General features: G+C 42.8%; 1 protein-coding gene across 1 annotated transcript in view; it reads left to right on the top strand.

Annotated features, from left to right (window-relative positions):
• Positions 1–3,200: 3,200 nt before the first annotated feature.
• Positions 3,201–17,608, top strand: part of LOC125352435 (ral guanine nucleotide dissociation stimulator-like) — a 39,811-nt gene continuing 25,403 nt past the window's right edge. The window contains 4 exon segments of the mRNA XM_048347529.1: positions 3,201–3,253; positions 4,632–4,747; positions 10,813–10,934; positions 16,953–17,107. Of these exon segments, the coding sequence (XP_048203486.1) occupies positions 3,201–3,253; positions 4,632–4,747; positions 10,813–10,934; positions 16,953–17,107 (446 nt within the window).

A 17,608-nucleotide genomic window follows, 5' to 3' on the forward strand; every position in this document is an offset into this window, starting at 1 on the left:
TTAAGAAGCAGGACTCAGGGCTCAGCAGGTGTTGGCAACCCAAAGAGCCAGCAGAGGGATAAGCAAGTAGTGGTCCAGCGTTGTGGTAATAGGTGGCAAGCAGCGAGCCAGCCACAGACGGCAGTGGATGGTTGTCAGATGGGCAAGTGAGGCGGCAAGTGACAAATCATTCCGCGGGGCAAGTGGGGCAAGCGGCTCAGCACGCGGCAGCAAGTGGTGTGGCAGCCCGGGAGGCCAGCAAAGGGACCGACACTGGACAGCAGATCAGCAAGCTGTGGGGGGGGGGGGGTGGCGGGAGGACAACTAGCACAGCAAGCAGCAGGTAGCCCACAGCAAGCAGATGGCTGGGCAGGTGGTATGCCAGCTGCAGGGGTAGCTGGTGGAAACTAGCAGGCTGCGTCAAGCTGCACATCAAGAAGTGGGACAAGAGGCCTGGCAGGTGGTGCCAAGCTGCGTGGAAAGCCGCAAATGGTGCAGATAGCAGCCAGGTATGCAATGGCAAGCAGCAAGCAGAGCAGGCAGCAAGTAGCAAGTACAAAATGGCTCGACACACAGTGGCAAGCTGAACAGCAAGCAGCAAGTGAAGGCAAACAGCATGTCAGGTGATGGACCATGCCAAACAATGTGGCTAGCAGCAAGCTACTACAGTTGGTAGTAAGCTGTAGCAGGGGATAGCAAGCAGTAAGCCACTGTAGGCTGCTGCAAGTAGCTGGTGGCAGCACAAAGAGCAGCCTGCTACCTGCAGCTGAGGTGAGTGATTGTGGGCTTGAATGGGAGCCAGAGTACAGACTACTGCAGGAGCCTTGCCATGGCTGGAGCTGCCCAAACAGGTCCAGGTCCTGGTGCCAACCCCCTTGTGTGGTCTCTGAATCCTCAGAACTATGAGCTCTCGGAGCTTCTGGATCTAGGACACAACCTAGGCCCTGACCCAGGCTGAGCCTCAACTTCTGGTCCTGCAGTCCCCATAGACCCACTTACCCAGCCAGTCCCCAGCCACTTGCCCAAGGCTTCCCTGATACCCTGGCCAGCTCTTGGCCCCATGCTGCCCTGAGACACAGGTAGTTCCTCAACTCCTCATGCCCTTGTGCCTGGAGACACTTGCCAACCTTAAGCTGCTCAGCCCATCTATCCTAAGATCTATCCCCAGCCCTTTGCCCAGGTTTTCCCTAAGATCCTTATTGACCATCATCCTTTTCTACAGGGTTTCCTGGAGATTCCAATTCCTGCAAATGGCAATTTTACCCTTGGCCGGGGCTTCCCTGAGACTACCTCAGCACTCAGTCCCTAACCACAGGCTTCCCTTAGACCTTGGCTTGCTCTTAGCCCCTTGCCTCAGGCATCAATGAGATCTAATCCAGCCCTCAGCCTAAGCTGCCCTAAGACATCCTTGCCACAGGCCATCTTGAGAGCTGTCAGATCCTCAGTCCCTCACTTCAGGTTACCCATTACCTACTATAGGGGCTTTATCCCCTTGCTTCAGGCTTCCCTGAGACTCGGGTTACCCCCTAGGACCCTTATTCTGGGCTGCTCTGACACTCCAACTGACCCTTGATTATACCGAGCTGCCCCAAGACATACCTGGCCATTCCTGACCCATCACCCCAGCTGCCCTACCTGCTACGCTTGTCCTTAGCATCTTGCCCCATTATTCAGATGGAGTGAAATGTACTCCATTTGCCAGATGCCCCTCCCTGACCTAGCTTCTCTATTCATTGCACTCACAAAGTATGTCCCCTTGTCTACTTATTCGGAATATGCTCACGTTGTGAGCCAAACTCTCTTGTACTGCTAGACCCTGCTTTTTCCTTCAGAATCCCATGGATGCGTGGAAATAGAAATCCTGGAGGGGAATGGGGTTTGAATGGTCCTCAGAAATTCTAAACTTCAGTGTTTCAAATTATTGGAGTGCTTGTTGACTGTCAAATTAGTGAGCTGTTCCTCTTCATCCTTTGCCATGTCCCCAAGATCTTCTGTCCTTTCTGATATGAATTCAGAAAAGACCTCTTGTATGGACACATTGTGGTGGAAGCTTTCTTCCTCTTGTGTCTCAGACATACCCATTCTTGTACTTGGTTCTAGACTACTTCCCTCTGACCCTGGGACACTGCCAGGTTCTTCCTACAAGGATATAAAGATTTGGTCTCAGAAAGCAGTTTGCCTTCCTCTCCAGTTGGAAAGGCCTCTGAGGGCCCACAGTTTGGGCTATAGAGTGTTTCTATCAGCATTTCCTGTGGTGATGGTGATTGAGAAGGCTATAAGGTGTGACCTTCAGTTTTTTTCTGTCTCTACCTTTTTCGGTACTTTGAAGAGCTTCTCCCTGGAACATGCCTCCCTTCACTGTAGGGTTGGCCTTGAATTCACTACAGGCCAGATTCTAAGAAGCTCCCTGTGAAATTGGCATGGGGAGGGGGGACTTTTTCAAAGTAAGGTAATTTATGGTCTTGAGAATCTTTAGGGACAAGCCCCACTTGTGCTTCACCCAAACCTTTTAATATGTTCTTCTAGCAGCTGTCAAGTGGCAGCATCAAAGTGTAAAATCTGGGAGAACCTCTTGGAGGTTTCCCTAGTCTCTGAGGGTGATTCTCTGCCAGTTTCCATGCTAGAGTTGGAGTTTTCAATGGGGGGCCAAGGCATGGTCAGTTGTGTCCCTGGAATGACGAGCATACAGAGGGACCTTGTCCCCATTGATATGCTCTCAATATGCTCTGATATGTGATGAGATGGACTTTTAGGGTTTCTCTTAGTTCTTATTTGAATGAATTGGGGAAAACTATTGTGAATCACTATTTGATGGTCTTAGCAAGTCATTTTCTAATTCTCTCTCAGTTTTGGCATCTGGAAAATCCACTGAGGAGCTCTCTGCAACCCTGTCCAGATCTTTAACTACCCTGCACAGATAGTGTCCCAAGCCTTTCTTTGGAGTTCTCTCCTCCCTGGCATACTTCTGAACACTCAGAGGTTACATTCTGTATATTCTGGTAGCTATCTACAGATATGGAGTTCTGTAAAAACCCATGGTTGACCTCTGCCTGTTCAATTCCTGGGAATTTCTCATCAAGAGACAACTGGATCTTGAATTTTGGTTTAGAGAAGCACTGTAGGAGCCTCTCTTGGAGGTGTTCCAGCTTTTCCCTCATCTCAAAGATGATGAAATCACCTGAATGGTTAATAAAGCCTCTCTTTTGCCAGGGGCCCTGATCATGAGTAAAGGTTTTGTGAAACCTTTGACCACAGAGAGTGAAATCTACAGAGAGTAAAATCTTATGACTTTCCAGGTGCTTCTCTACAAGGTGATTTTCTACCTGTTCAACAGTAGGTGGAATAGTACATTTGGCCTTTTCTAAGTTTAAGCCCAGAAAATGTACAGGTCCTCATTGGAGGTGGATGACATGGTAGGAATGGTACATAAGATGGCACATTGGTGTGGACCTGTGACTCAGCCATTGGTGGAGGCTGGGATCAGGCTAAGGTTGAATTGAAGTGTTGAGATTGGACCAAGTGAAGCAGTGAGGACTGGGGATGAAAGAATTATGGAGGTACTTTAGCCTGGATTTTTACTGGCATGTATTTAGAGAATCTATTGAATAAAATAGAGGATAAGTGTAGTGAATGACATTTTTACAGTAGCTACCAGAGACTTGGTGTGCAGAAAGGGAAGGCCCCAGAACAGCTGGATGCATTTCTGCTATATGTGGTCCCCCAAGACTCTGAATCAGGATGCTGCTCTGGTTTTCCCTTTGTGTTAACTTGTTGATTTTAACGTATCTCCCAGAGAAGCCAGAGGGTTTTCTTTCTCCTGACAAGCTTTTAGCTTTGCTCTCTCTCTAATCACTATCTCTAGCAGCTCCAGGATTTCAGAGCTCAGGGATGGGATAAGTAGAGGCAACCTACAGCTGTTGGTTGGAGAGCTCTGTGGGGGTGGTTTTTGGCGGGACTTCCCTGAAGTTACATGGAATAAGACTCAATTTTGAGTCAAGCCTGGGTGGTGGGTAAACCATAGGTTGAGGAGATTGAGAAAGGGGAGAAGACTGTGCAGGTAAAAATAAATGTTCTGGAGCATGGGCTGGGAATATGGCCTAGTGGTCGCCTTGTATGCATGAAGCCCTCGGTTCAATTCCTCAGCACCACATAAATAGAAAAGGCCAGAGGTGGCACTGGGGCTCAAGTGGCAGAGTGCTAGCCTTGAGCAGAAAAAAAAAAAAAAAAAAAGAAGCCAGTGTTCAGGCCCTGAGTTCAAGCTCCAGGACTGGAAAAAAAAATAAAAAACAAAATGTTCTGGAGCAATCAAAGGTTCTAGAGGTTGAGACACAGTCTGGAATGAGTGTGACCCAACAGAAACTGAGGAACACATCTTCACTTGTGACAAAGTAGAGGCCAGAGGCTGAGAGAAATCAGGTGAAGGAGTTGAGTAAGTCTTTGGGGACAAATCCTTAGAGTGCTAAAGTAACTGTTTGGCTGTAGCAGATTCTGAGTTGAAAACTTCATCTTCCCTTTTAAGAAGTAGTGAAAGCTGCAGGAGACCGGAGACGAATTTTATTCAAAGATGGGCAAGGGTGATTACCTGCTGTGCATGGCACCCACTGAACCACACCCTGGTATTTGCACATCCTTTACTCCTCCACATCCTGTAGCTTTAGCCACATCCCAGGCCAACCTGAAGTCTTCCTCAATCCCAAGAAAAACCCACTCCCTGCAGTAGAAATACAGGCACAGAAGACATGTGAAAAATCTTTACCTGCTCAGAATGGTAACTTGTTAATGAATCTCCTTGAGCTGTTTCCACAAGCTAGAAACAGAAACTGTGGTTATGGCAGATGAGGGAGGGTCCCTGAATCTTACTGGAGGCTGAATGAAACATCACTTTATTAGAGTGGGTAGGGTAGGGTAGGGTCCTAATTCTTAGTTCATGGCCACAAGACTGGTGTCAGTGCTAGGAAGGCAAAAAGAAAAGTGGTGCTTCTTTATTTACAAGGTACCTCCCACTCTGCAAGCCTCCATAACCTACAGAACCTCCCTTGTGGACCAGGACATGTCACCTCTAATATTCAGAGTTTTTAGAGAAGTGATTGGTTCACAAGTGGGCTTGGAGGTCACACCTCCATATCAAGGCAGCCTCTTAAACCTTCCTGCCTTGTGATGAAGTGTATCACAGCCTCATTTCAAGCAGAGACCCTGATAAGTGTCTCTAGTTCTGATTTCTTTCTCAGCAGACTCCTTCTAAGGGCTATACAAACTGACATTTTGGTGACCTAGCTTTGGTTGACAGAGACAGAGATCAGATCCCCTTTGGAGAAAGTCTAGAGCCTACCTTTCAGAGCACCTCGTTTCTTCCTGCTCTTAATCTGGCCTCTTTTCTTTCTTCACAAGATGCTAGGAGAGGAGAAAAATGGGACTTAGACCTCTTTACTTCTCTTTCCCTAGACAAGTTCAGATGTTTGCTGCTCCTGGACAAAATATTGTTGTCTTTACCTGTGTCCCTGCATTTCTTTTCCTCATAGTTAAGTTGGAAATGATTTCATCAGGTTTCTATATGAGATGATACAGATATCCTTAGTACTTTTTCTGTTTTAAGAACCACAGACCCTGGTTTCCTGGTGCCTCTCAGCTCCCAGGTTGGTTTTTGTTTCCTGAGTCCAAAGGTGACCTTAGCCTCTGATGGGAGGTTTACATGAGCTTTGAACAGCCCTCTTATCAACAACACTGGGAAAAGTATGGTATTCAGTCTCCTGTTGTGACATGGGTTTGAGTGTTCAAATCCCCAGCTCTCAGAAGCCCAGTTCTGGCTGAGTTTTAGGATTTTTTTTAACCCTGGCACTTGCTGCACCTACACATGTTTTTAGAGTGCCTTATGCTACTCTCACCCTGCCCTGTTCTGACAGTGACTAGGAGAAGGTCCTTTTCCATGGTCTTGATTTGGAGAAGTGGAAACAGCAGTAGAGAAAAGATCATTTTTTTCTTTAAGTAGTTGTATAAAGGAGTTACCATTTAAAACTTTAGGAGTTAGCATTTAACAATATATCAATGATAACCCTTGCAACATTCTTCCCTATCTCTCTCCCACTCACCCCTTTCCTCATTCTTCTTAATTTTGTAGAATATATATTGGAATCTTGTCTGCATTTTCCCCTGTTCTCTTCATTGACTACTCCTTTCACTTTGACCCTCACTTTACCCCTTTCAAGTACATACTTCCTGGTGTTTTATTTTGCTGAAGTTTGATGTGAGGTTCTTAAGAAATTACACTTTGAGATCTCCCTTGAATATACTGTATTCACTTAATACATTTCTATACTTATTTATGAAGCTAAATCTAGTTTCCACATATTAAGGAAAGCATGTATCCTTTATTTTCTGGGTCTAACTTAATCCACTTAACAGTTTTTCCAAGTTTTCCCATGTCTATGAAAATTATACAATATCATTCCTTCTAATGGATGAGTAAAATTCCATTGCATATATATATATATATCCATTTTGGGGTGGTCTGTCCTTCGGCTTCTTACCTTCCTCTGCTTGTTCTTTCTCTCAGGTGTTGGTGACAATGGGTTTCCCTTGAAGAAGGGCAGTAGCAGGAGGAAGAGCCCCACTCCACACACAATGGCAAGGAATATATCCATTGCCAAGGTGGTGAGGTCGGGGCTCAACCATGGGATACTGACACTTTTCAGTGAAAGAAGAGGATTCTCCATCATCTGAATCACAGTATTGCTCTAGAGCAATTGAGCTCTGGGAGTTTCCTTTGGCGATATATAGTAAATGAAGGCCTATGCCTAGCTTTTTAGTAAGTCCCTAAGGGGGATGAGTGATATGTAACAAAGCGCCACCCCCCCCCCCCCCCCGCCTCTAGCTCAGCACATCCTTCACTCTTGGGCCCTCTAGATTTCCACCTCCAAGTTCACCTGCTCAACCTGTCAGAGGCAGGTTGAAAAGAGAGGAGCAAACCCATTTCCTATGCCTTCCCCCTTGAGCCCAGACATTACCTGCTTCTTTGGAGATCAATGTTTGAAGTCCATAGTTTTCAGTTTTTTGAAAATTTGGACTTAGCTCTGGAAATTGTGTTCTTTCACATAGTTTTGTAGTCTCACGATCATCTCTGTCTGCAACTCCCCATTTTCTCATGTTCCTGGAAATTCAGTTCCCTGAATTCAATATCAATTCACAAATAGTAAGATTAGTATCTTAAAAGTAAAGGAACTTTGACAATAAATAAGTAATTATTCAAAAAAAGTAAAGGAAATAAAGGTTTATTGATTTGCAGGTGAGATGAGAAGTACTTGAGCTATTGTCTGAGAAGGATGAACAGTCCTGGTGGGTGGGGGGGAAGGACAGCATAGACTTCCTGATGGATTCAAGTGCTGAGGCCTGATGTCCAGCGGAATGGTGGTCTTGGGCCTGCTCATCTCTAAATATGCTGACCATTAGTCTCTGGACATGTAGTCCTTGTCCAGAATGTTTCTTCAATACCATGGTAGGCAAGCTAAGGAGAGGAGTGTGATGACCGTGCTTGGAGCTATAAAAAGCATCCTCAATTTCCTCTCCTGGGGAATTGCAAGGGATTAAGTGTGGTTGGGGGTAGGAGAGTGGGAAAGAAAAAATGATTCCTTTTGAAAGCATTGTGTATCTGAAAGCATCATAGCTAATTCATGTGCTAAAACTTCACAGTTGAGCATATTTATTTAGATGTTGGTTTCTGTTACATTTTCCCCACTGTCAGTTTTACTGGTAGATTTCTATGGAGAGGGCATTGTAGTTGTCTAGCTGCCTCCTGCTGAAATGAGCAATATCCTCCATGACTTGGTGTCTCACATCTGCAATCCCAGCTAAGCAGGAGACATGGATGATAGAGGATTGAAGTCCAAGCTGGCTTTGGGAAAAAATACCAGGAAAATAACTAAAATATAAGAAAAAATGGAGCCCTAGCTCTTCCTAGTAAGTGTGATGCCCATTCCACACTACTGCCAAAAAGAAAAATTTAAAGAAAAAGGTAGCATGCAATTGGGGTTCCATTTTTTTATATTTTCCACCAACATCGATTTTATGCTTAGTTTGGTTTTATGTGTGTGTGTTGGTTCTGGGAGTTGAACCCAGAGCCTTGGCACTATCTCTGAGATTTTTGCTCAAGGCTAGCATTTTGACACAAGCCACAGCTCCATTTGCCTCTGCTTTGTTTATAACAACTATCCTAGTGGACATAAAAGGGTACTACCTTGTGACTTTGTCCTAATGACTGTTGATGTTTCATGAGGCTGTACATCTGCTCTGGAAAAATTCCAGTGTCTGCACTCTTTTGCTAAAGGCTAGTGCTCTACCACTTGAGCCATAGCCATACTTCGTGTGTGTGTGTGTGTGTGTGTGTGTGTGACTAATTGGTGATAAAACTCTCATGTGCTTTCCTGTCCAGGCTAACTTCAAACTGTGATCCTCAGATATCAGCCTCCAGAGTTGCTAGGATTACAGGCATCAGCCACCAGTTTCCACAGCTCATAGGTTTTTGTTCATTTAGTGACTATAACTTTCAGGTTTCAAAGCAGGAATAGACATAATAAAATACTAACACTGGAGAAGAGTTTCTTCTATATGATTAATTTCTCAAAGCCATAGTAGTTAATTCTGTCCTAATGTCTCATTTTCATTTAATTTCCAATTTACCAAAGTCAGTGCTTAATATTATGCTGTGCAAGACTAATGCAAAGGCATCTCTTATTTCATAATTGACCTGCATAGAGTGAAGTATATTGAATTGTTTAGAATGAGTTTAGTGTGGGCATCAGTCTATTCCCACTGTTATTTATAAGGAATACTTGCCAGTCTCCTCAGCTTGGCAAGTTGTGAGGATTTTGTGGACTCAATATGCTGGCATGTTAGGATGTGGTTATGGCTCATGTTCTTTAGCCCCTGGCCTCCCCTAAAACACAGAAAGAAAGAGAGGAGGAGTAAGGAAGCTTTAGTACAAGTGAAGTAATGAAGGACTGAAACCCAGTGGCAGGAGCCTCCAAAATATAGACATGGACCCTATGGCAGGAGCCTACGTAAGGATGCTTGCACTTCTTTCTGTGCAGACCTGGAACACAGAAGTGGCCAGGGACACTGGTGAGTACAGCAAATCATTTAAAACTTACATAAGAAATCTAAGAAAGGTCATTGCATGAATAAATTTTTATGAATAAAATTGCTGGCCTACTTCACAAAATGGAACTAACATGAGTTGGTTTGTAATTGATTGGCTTCATCAATGTATAAGATAGAAATCATGTTTTGATTGTGGGAGCCCAAGCCTAGGCTGCTGTTTTGAAGTCATTGAGAAAACTCATGTTTTGGTGTTGATAAATCTTACATGAACTATGTTAAAAAAAAAAAAAAAAGAAGTCACTGGGCCTGGCTCAGGTGGCTTGGTCCTGAATTAGCTTTGTAGATGTATGGAGTTGGCACTCCACCCAAAAGCAGACCAGAGAAATGCAGGGCTGCCCAGGTGACCACAGCATCCTCAGGCAGAGCATCCAGACAGGTACAGGGAAGCACCAACTCCTGTCACCTTCTGAGGCTTGTTTAAAGGAGAAACAGCCTGCCTGGATCCCTTCTCTTCTAAGTGTCTGTGCTGTTTCCTGATTTGTTGTGCTGCAGATTCTGGAGTTTTGTGTGAGCAACGTTCATTGCTTCTGTACTGGCACCATGAAATTATAGCTAAGTGGAGCCAGCAGATCAATAGACATTTAAGGCTACAATTCAGGAAAGTTCCAAAAGTTTCATTCAATTAGTATCTCCATCAGGGGATCTTCCTTTCCTGGAGGAATTTTAAGAAAGTCCCTTGTGTCCTTCTCCCCTCTAAAATATTTAAAAGAGTATTTACAGGAAAGAGGGCAACCCGGTATATGAGAACACCTGGTTATGAAATAAATTATTGAAGTAACATTCTTTGAATATGCCCTGGTATAATTGATGATCCATACTTGTTGATAGATAATGGAGTGGCACACTTACAAGTAGAGTCTCTGAGTTAGGATTCCTGGTTCTACAGCTGCATGCCAGCTGTGTGGTCTGCAGTAACTCAGACACATAGGACATGTCTATCTTTTGTACTCACATTCTTTCATATTTCTTAAGTGCCCAGCCAAGAGAAAACATTTGCAAAATATATCCAAAGCACTTACTGCTAATAATCTTTGTCCACCTTAAGATTAAGTAACAGTAATAGTGATTTTTGGGACTCACATAGTTTATGAAAGTTTTACCAGAAACTCCATGGAATTATGAAGCAACAATATGTGAAATGGCCTACAGATTCAGTAGAAAGGAAATAAGCCTCTGAATTAAAAAATGAATATTGGATTATTTTGTGACCATTTAAGCAATTTTACTGTAGAATCCAAGAATTTCTATAGATCTGTGAAACACTTCGGTTTAGGATAATGTGACATCGGGTTTTGAAACTGTGAGGTCACTGCCCTTAACTGGAATGGGGCTGTGCAGTACTGCCCCAGAATATTTCTCAGACAGATTTCCTAAGAAAACTGCAGGTTAAGTCTGCCCCTGGTGACAACATTGAGTGACTCCAAGCACCTCCCTAGAGGTCCATCCACTGCACAGCTATAACCCCGTGCTTCTGACCTAAATCTGTACATTTGCTCCCACAGTTCACAGCCTTTTGACTTGACTGTATTCCTATCCACTGTATCCTAAATATTCTGTCTTGGTAGAGTCCACTTAGATTACGCTTTGCAAATCTTAATTTCAGGAGTGGAAGTATATGTTTATATGGGAGAATACAGTACATTTGTTTGTGAAGTTACCAACAGGGTTCTCTGATAATTACAGGATATGAAGGTCCTGCCCACGGGACCTGGGAGACCCAAGCAAGTATAGCCACAGGACTCAGTGTTTTGGGGCAGAAGTCTCTCAAAGCTTCCTTGAATTATGTGTATGAAGAAGGGTTCCTGGTAAGTATCTGAGAAACTGCTACTCTGCCTGTTTCTCTATATTTTATTTCATAGAATGGTATAATCTTGACAGACTAAGGATCTTGCTGCTTTTTAATGAGGAGCTTATGGGTTCTTTCAGAAACTGGGGTATGGGCTCAGAATATGGCCTAGTGGCAAGAGTGCTTGACTCGTATACATGAAGCCCTGGGTTCGATTCCCCAGCACCACATATATAGAAAATGGCCAGAATTGGCGCTGTGGCTCATGTGGCAGAGTGATAGACTTGAGCAAAATAAGGAAGCCAGGGACAGCGCTCAGGCCCTAAGTCCAAGGCCCAGGACTGGCAAAAAACAACAACAACAACAACAACAAAAAACTGGGGTGTGGTGGATTGTTGGGTGTAGCTGGGACTGTACTGTCTCCTGACATTAATGCTTTATGGACCAATGACCAAGTCAGCATGTTCTGGATAAAGGGGAAAACTGTTGCAATACAAAAGCACTTCCATTTCGACAGCAGCCTCGGCCCTTCAGAAACACATATGAATCAGGGTGTGATTGTGATAAAAACTAAGAGTAAATTTAGGAAACAACACATTCTTATATCTTCCTATTGACCCATACCCTTGCTTTTTCCTTTCCTGTCTTTCACCAAAAATTCAATTTCTGCTGGATCATGTCCTTACAGACTGTCAGTCTAACAAGCTCCAGGAAGAGGCCACACAACCAAACCCAGGAACTTAAGGTCTCAGAGAAGCCTCTGGGTCCCATGCCCACATCTCTTCCCAGGAGAAAATTTCTGCAGAGGGCACACTGTGAGAAAGGAGATTCACTCACCACTCTGACCATAGGCTGAGTGGGGACCAGAGGTCCAACCATACTCTTCAGGTCTCTCAGATGAGCCTAAATCTCTCCTTGAGATACACTGACTCTGAATTGGTCCCACCAGTTAACTGGGGGCCAGATAAAGGCAATCATTCCAGCCTCTTCCATTTTGTTTCATGCCCTTTGCCCTAAGCTATTCTCTCTTGCAGTGATGCAGCCATCTGCAAATGCAACCACCTGGTTGGTATCAGACTAATTAACAACATCCATCCTGTTCAACCAATTCTGAGACAATGGACTGTAGGCCACCTTTGAGCCTGTTTTAACTATGCCTACCTTTCTTACCCCCGTTGCCAGTTCTTTCTGTTTAACTTAAGGCAAATGGCTGAACCTAAAGTACTGAAGAGCTGTCTTCCTGTGGCTGCCCATTAACAAATCTCTTTTCTCTGCACTTCATATGTCTGTTTATTTGGCATATTGAAGTGGACCTGAATTTAGGCCTAGGGTCTAAAATCTCTGGTTTTAGATTGATGCATAAAGTAACCATATTGAGTGATTTACCTAGACCATCCAGCATTGTGGACATTTTTTGGAGCTGAGGATTATTGAAAGAATTTAACCAAGACGGGAAAATGGGAGAAACAGGGGATGAGCAATTTGAAACACTAGAAGATACAGGCCTGAGTGTAGGGACTCTTGAGAAAAATCTGTTTCAACTGTCATTCAAATTTATATCCTCATTAGTGTTCATACTAAAGAGTGTCTGGGACTTAGGTTTGCTTGACTTAGGATTCTTTTCAACTTTACAGTGACACAAAAGTTATACATATTCAGTGGAAGTAACATTTCAAATGTCAGTCTGTCCCTGTGCCAGTGTTACATGGTCCAAGATATTTTCTTCATGCTAAGCACAGCAACAAGTCACAGCTCAGTCACCTGCCACCAGGGAAACTGTAACCATTTTCAGTCTACTGTGTGGTGAATGGTGTCTTGGGATACAATTACTCAATAAATTACATGAGATAACTGATTTTATAAAATGGGTTTTGTGTTAAATCAGTTTACCCAACTATCAGCAAATATATGTGCTAATATTTAGGTTGCAGAATAATGATCTGTAGTTTAATTTTGTTAAGCGTATTTTTACTATAGATATCAATATAATACATAGATTATATGTATATATGTATACATATGCATGTGTACACACATGTATATATATGTATATATACATAAATATGTGTAATTTGTTTGCCCATCCTAGTGCTTGAACTCAAGGCTTAGGTGCTGTTTCTGAGCTTTCATATTGAGCCAATAGTCCTACTTCAGCTTTTTGGTTGATTGGAGATAAGATTCTCGTAGACTTTTCTGCTTGGACTAGCTTTGTTCTGAGATTCTCCTATCTCACTCTCATGAATAGCTAGGATTACAGACGTGAGCCACCAGTGTCCAGCTATGCCAAGTTTTCTTTGTGGATTTCAACAAAGCCAATAAAATCATTGTGAAATCATTTTCCATATACTATAGGCCAACAACATTGTGGCAAACAACATTGTAATATATTTATGCCTACACATGTGTAAAATGGTTCTCTAAATTTAGCCTTTGTGAGTAGTTGGGTGTTTTTTTTTTTTGTTTGTTTGTTTTTTTGGCCAGTCCTCGGCCTTGGACTCAGGGTCTGAGCACTGTCCCTGGCTTCTTTTTGCTCAAGGCTAGCACTCTACCACCTGAGCCACAGTGCCACTTCTAGCCGTTTTCTGTATATGTGGTGCTGGGGAATCGAACCCAGGGCCTCATGTATACGAGGCAAGCTCTCTTGCCACTAGGCCATATCCCCAGCCCTCTTTTGTGAGTAGTTGGAAGAATTTACAATGTGGTCTGTCCTATATCCCTTGTGGGTGCTTGTACATGGGCCATCTCTTAATGCCATCAAAATTCAGGGCTGTCAAACTTAAAGTATGTACCTGCCACGTTTTCCCCCACACTCATTCACTCACTTCAAATTGTGAGTGTTGTATTAGAGTCTCAAAGAAACTCTAGAGTATGGTTAAGATGTGAGTAGACAAATCATAATGTCTGTCTGTTTCTTTCTCTGTTACTCTGTTAAGAATAAATACAGAAGGTGGGCATTGGTGCCCATACCTGTAATCCTACCTACTCAGGATCATTGTTTGAAGCCAGCCTTGGTAGGAAAGTCTGTGAGACTCTTATCTTCACTAAAACTGCCAATAAAGCCAAATGTAGAGTCATGGCTCAGATGGTGGACCACCAGATGTGAGCAAAAGAAGCTCAGAGACAGCAAACCAGTCCATGAGTTCAAGCCCCAGGAACAGCACACAAATATGTTAAAAAAAAAAAAAACCTGAAGCAAAAAGCCTGAGTGGATTGTGTAGCTCATGTAGTACAATGCCAGCACTGAGTAGATAGAACCATTGAGAGCATGAGGCCCTGAGTTGAAGCCCCAGTGCCAGAACAATAAAATAAACATATTGAAATATCTGAGGGGGTCCCCTGCCTTTGTGCTCCCATAAGCATATGCATTTGAGAATAACATTTTCTGTCTTTACGCCTTACCTGGATCAGAGGACTCTGACTCTATCCCCCAACGTGCTGTACTTCCCCCCAGGGAACCTGTGCAGGGATTGTCAGTTTTACCATGTTCCTCAAAGGATAGAGAACAATGTATGGAGCCAGAAGAGTTCATAGCTTAATAATGAAATGCAGAGAACCTGTTTCTACCTTTGTCTTAACTTTCCTCTACCACTGTCTTGACTTTTAAGACCTTTCAATTTAGTCCAACCTGCTGCAAGATCACTGCCCTGGGAAAGCATGCTGTCCTTAAGGCACTTCTCATAGACTGTGTTGTTGCTACTGAGTTGAACATTTTTACATAAGCTCTCTTTGCTCTTCAATCCTGACTTTTTAATGTCTTTTTTTTCTTTTTTTTCTTTTAAGCCATGATTATCCAGGTCATTCCTATCCAGAAGTAACATGAACATGGCCCACAGCGATGATACTCTGGTAAGAAAACCTTTTTGTTTCAGCCAACCTTTCTTTGTGCTATAGATTGACCATGTTTAAGTTGTTCTATTCATTTAACAACCCAGAAAAAACTGAAGCTATAGAAATGTCAGGCCTGTTCTTACTCCTTTCTAGCTGAAGGACTTTCCCTAACCTTGCTTCTTTCCTTCCCTTTTCACCTTTATCTAGTTGGTAGTATATCTGCCACCACCTTCCTACCTGTCTCAACTGCCCCCCCCACGCTCCACATTGCATGACACCACATACCACACTACATACTACACATAGTATATACTACATGCACACCATACCACACATACCTCATTATACACTCCACTCCACAAACAGTCCATGCACATATCACACACACACCATGCACATCATACATTATACCACATATGCACCATATGCACACTACATACCACACATACATGTCACATATATATGATACGTATTATACATATACCACACACCATACCCCACACATCATATATATCACACACACCACGGCACATAAACTATACTACACATACTACAACCACACCACACACAATACATCACACACTACACATAGACAATATATATACCACATACCATGCATACATACCACATACATATTACATAGACTTTTAGTTCCAGAAAATGCAAATGCAGGGTGGGGCTGGGAGGGCAAATCAAGTCCTGGACCACTGAGGTCTCACACACTTCCTTTCTTGCCTACAGTCTCTGTAAGCATCAACAACCTGTACCCTGGCTTTGAAGACTATGAGTGTGAGCTGCTACAGTGTGATGTTTGAGCCTCACCTCACCAACTAGAGATTTCTAATTCTAAAAAATAAGAGTCCTGTTAAGAAACCTCAGAGACCATGAGGTAGACGGCACTGTCCCAGTGGAACATGGCAATGTAGAGATGGGGTTGTTACAGGTCTAGACAGTCACTGGGAGGCCATAGTTTCCATAGGAAATTCCTGTCAGAATCTTGCCACAGACTCTGGGGAGATCAGCTATACCCACAGCAGCATGTTGGAAAGCAATGCCTCTCCTTCCACACAATGATTGTTTACCATTTATCTCCTTCCTAACTAATGAAATCCCCTTCCCTAATTTCTCTACCTCTTCCACATCTCAAACTGCCCTTCAGTTTCACATCCTATCCTGTGCAGAGAAGCCTTCTGACTGTTTTTTAATTCTTCCTGGAATTGCACTCAGGGCTGCAAGCACTCATATGCTTGAGCTACATTCTCAGTCTGTTTTTATCTTGTTTTAACGATGGAGTCTTTCAATAACTTTTCCTAGCCTAGACTGCAACTGTAGTGCTTCTACCTTAACCTTCCCAAAGATCTGGGCTTCCAGGCATGTACAATGATACTCACTTGATTGATGTACTTATGACCAGCCAGAACAGATCCCTGAATAACTTGTGATAAGCAAAGTTAGTTACTTTGTAACCAAAATTAATGTTTCATCTCATAGTGATATAATGATATGTGTAATATTTTGTATTTCATTCTATTCTAAATAGTTATGCCTATTTAAGACCATGGAATCTTTTGTCATATGTTGTCTAATTGAATCCTCCTCTGAATTTGTAGCTTCTTCTTTGTCATGAGTAAGCTCTATAGATAAAGCTGGCATGTGCATATAAAGCTAATATGTGTCAAAAACTATACTGTGTTAGAAGTGCTACTATTCATGTTCCTGTGGAATCAGATAGACCTTTTCCCAGAAGGATGCCTTCTTTCTAGATAACAAAAAAAGAGTTACATGTATAGTATATAATTTCCACCTATGCAACTAGATGTGCACACACTAGTTTTCAGGATGTATACCTCTTCAGAATATTTTGAGTAGGTATTGTTTATATTATTATAGCAAAGATAATGCGTTGAAAGCTTTTAGGAAGAGATATAAGCAGGTTTAGAGAGATGCAGAGAAACAGACATGTCTATGGCTGGTATAGGTAGGTAAGTGCTGCTTTGGGTCTGTGCATCAAGAAGGGTGCACTCTTGAATGTATGTGTATATCTACATACATAAGTGGTGTCCTTATCACTGTATATATGTTCCTATGTGTAAATGAATGTCATAAGAACACCAGTCCTATACAGAATCCCTAAAGTGCGAACATCAATTGGGTTTGAAGTCACTGGAGATGTTTCAGGATACTAATCTGTACTTACCTTTGCCCATAGCAATTTGCAATTTCTATGTGTGGAGTTCTCTGGAAATCCCTTGCACACCAGTTGCTGTTGACAGTTTTGCTGAAAATGACCTCACGAGATCCATCTGAACCAAGTGATTTACTGGATCAGTTTCCTGAAGTCACTGGTCCCAGTAGAAGTCATAGGTGAGCTGAGCCCAGGACCAGTGTGAGTCCTTCTGTCTTCTTGCTATGAACCTGCAGCTTGGACTTACAACTGTTACTTCTTCCTTCTTTCTCTTTAACACTGGGAAATTTTCTTTCATGGTCCTATGTTTCTTTCTCAAAGGCCTCATTCTTTTTTTTTAATTAATTAAATTTTGTTGACAACGTGTTGTGCAAAAGGGGTACAGTTACATAATAGGGCAGTGAGTGCATTTCTTGTGATATCTTACACTTTCATTGTTCTTTCCCTTCCCTAGATCAGGTAGGCATATATATAATACCCAGTGTACCAAAGTCATATACAGTAGCCATGTGGCTTATGCCAAAGGAAATTCACCTAGAGCTGTAACGTCAACAATAGAGTTTGCTTATCCTTGTCTTATATGATCATATATACCTAGCTGTTGAGCTATTGTGATCCACTGAGAGGTCTATTTTAGACCTTTTTATGTTTAGTTGTTGTTTGGTTTTAGATACATAATG

The sequence above is a fragment of the Perognathus longimembris genome, chromosome 1, assembly GCF_023159225.1.
Source record: "Perognathus longimembris pacificus isolate PPM17 chromosome 1, ASM2315922v1, whole genome shotgun sequence".
NCBI lineage: Eukaryota > Metazoa > Chordata > Mammalia > Rodentia > Heteromyidae > Perognathus > Perognathus longimembris.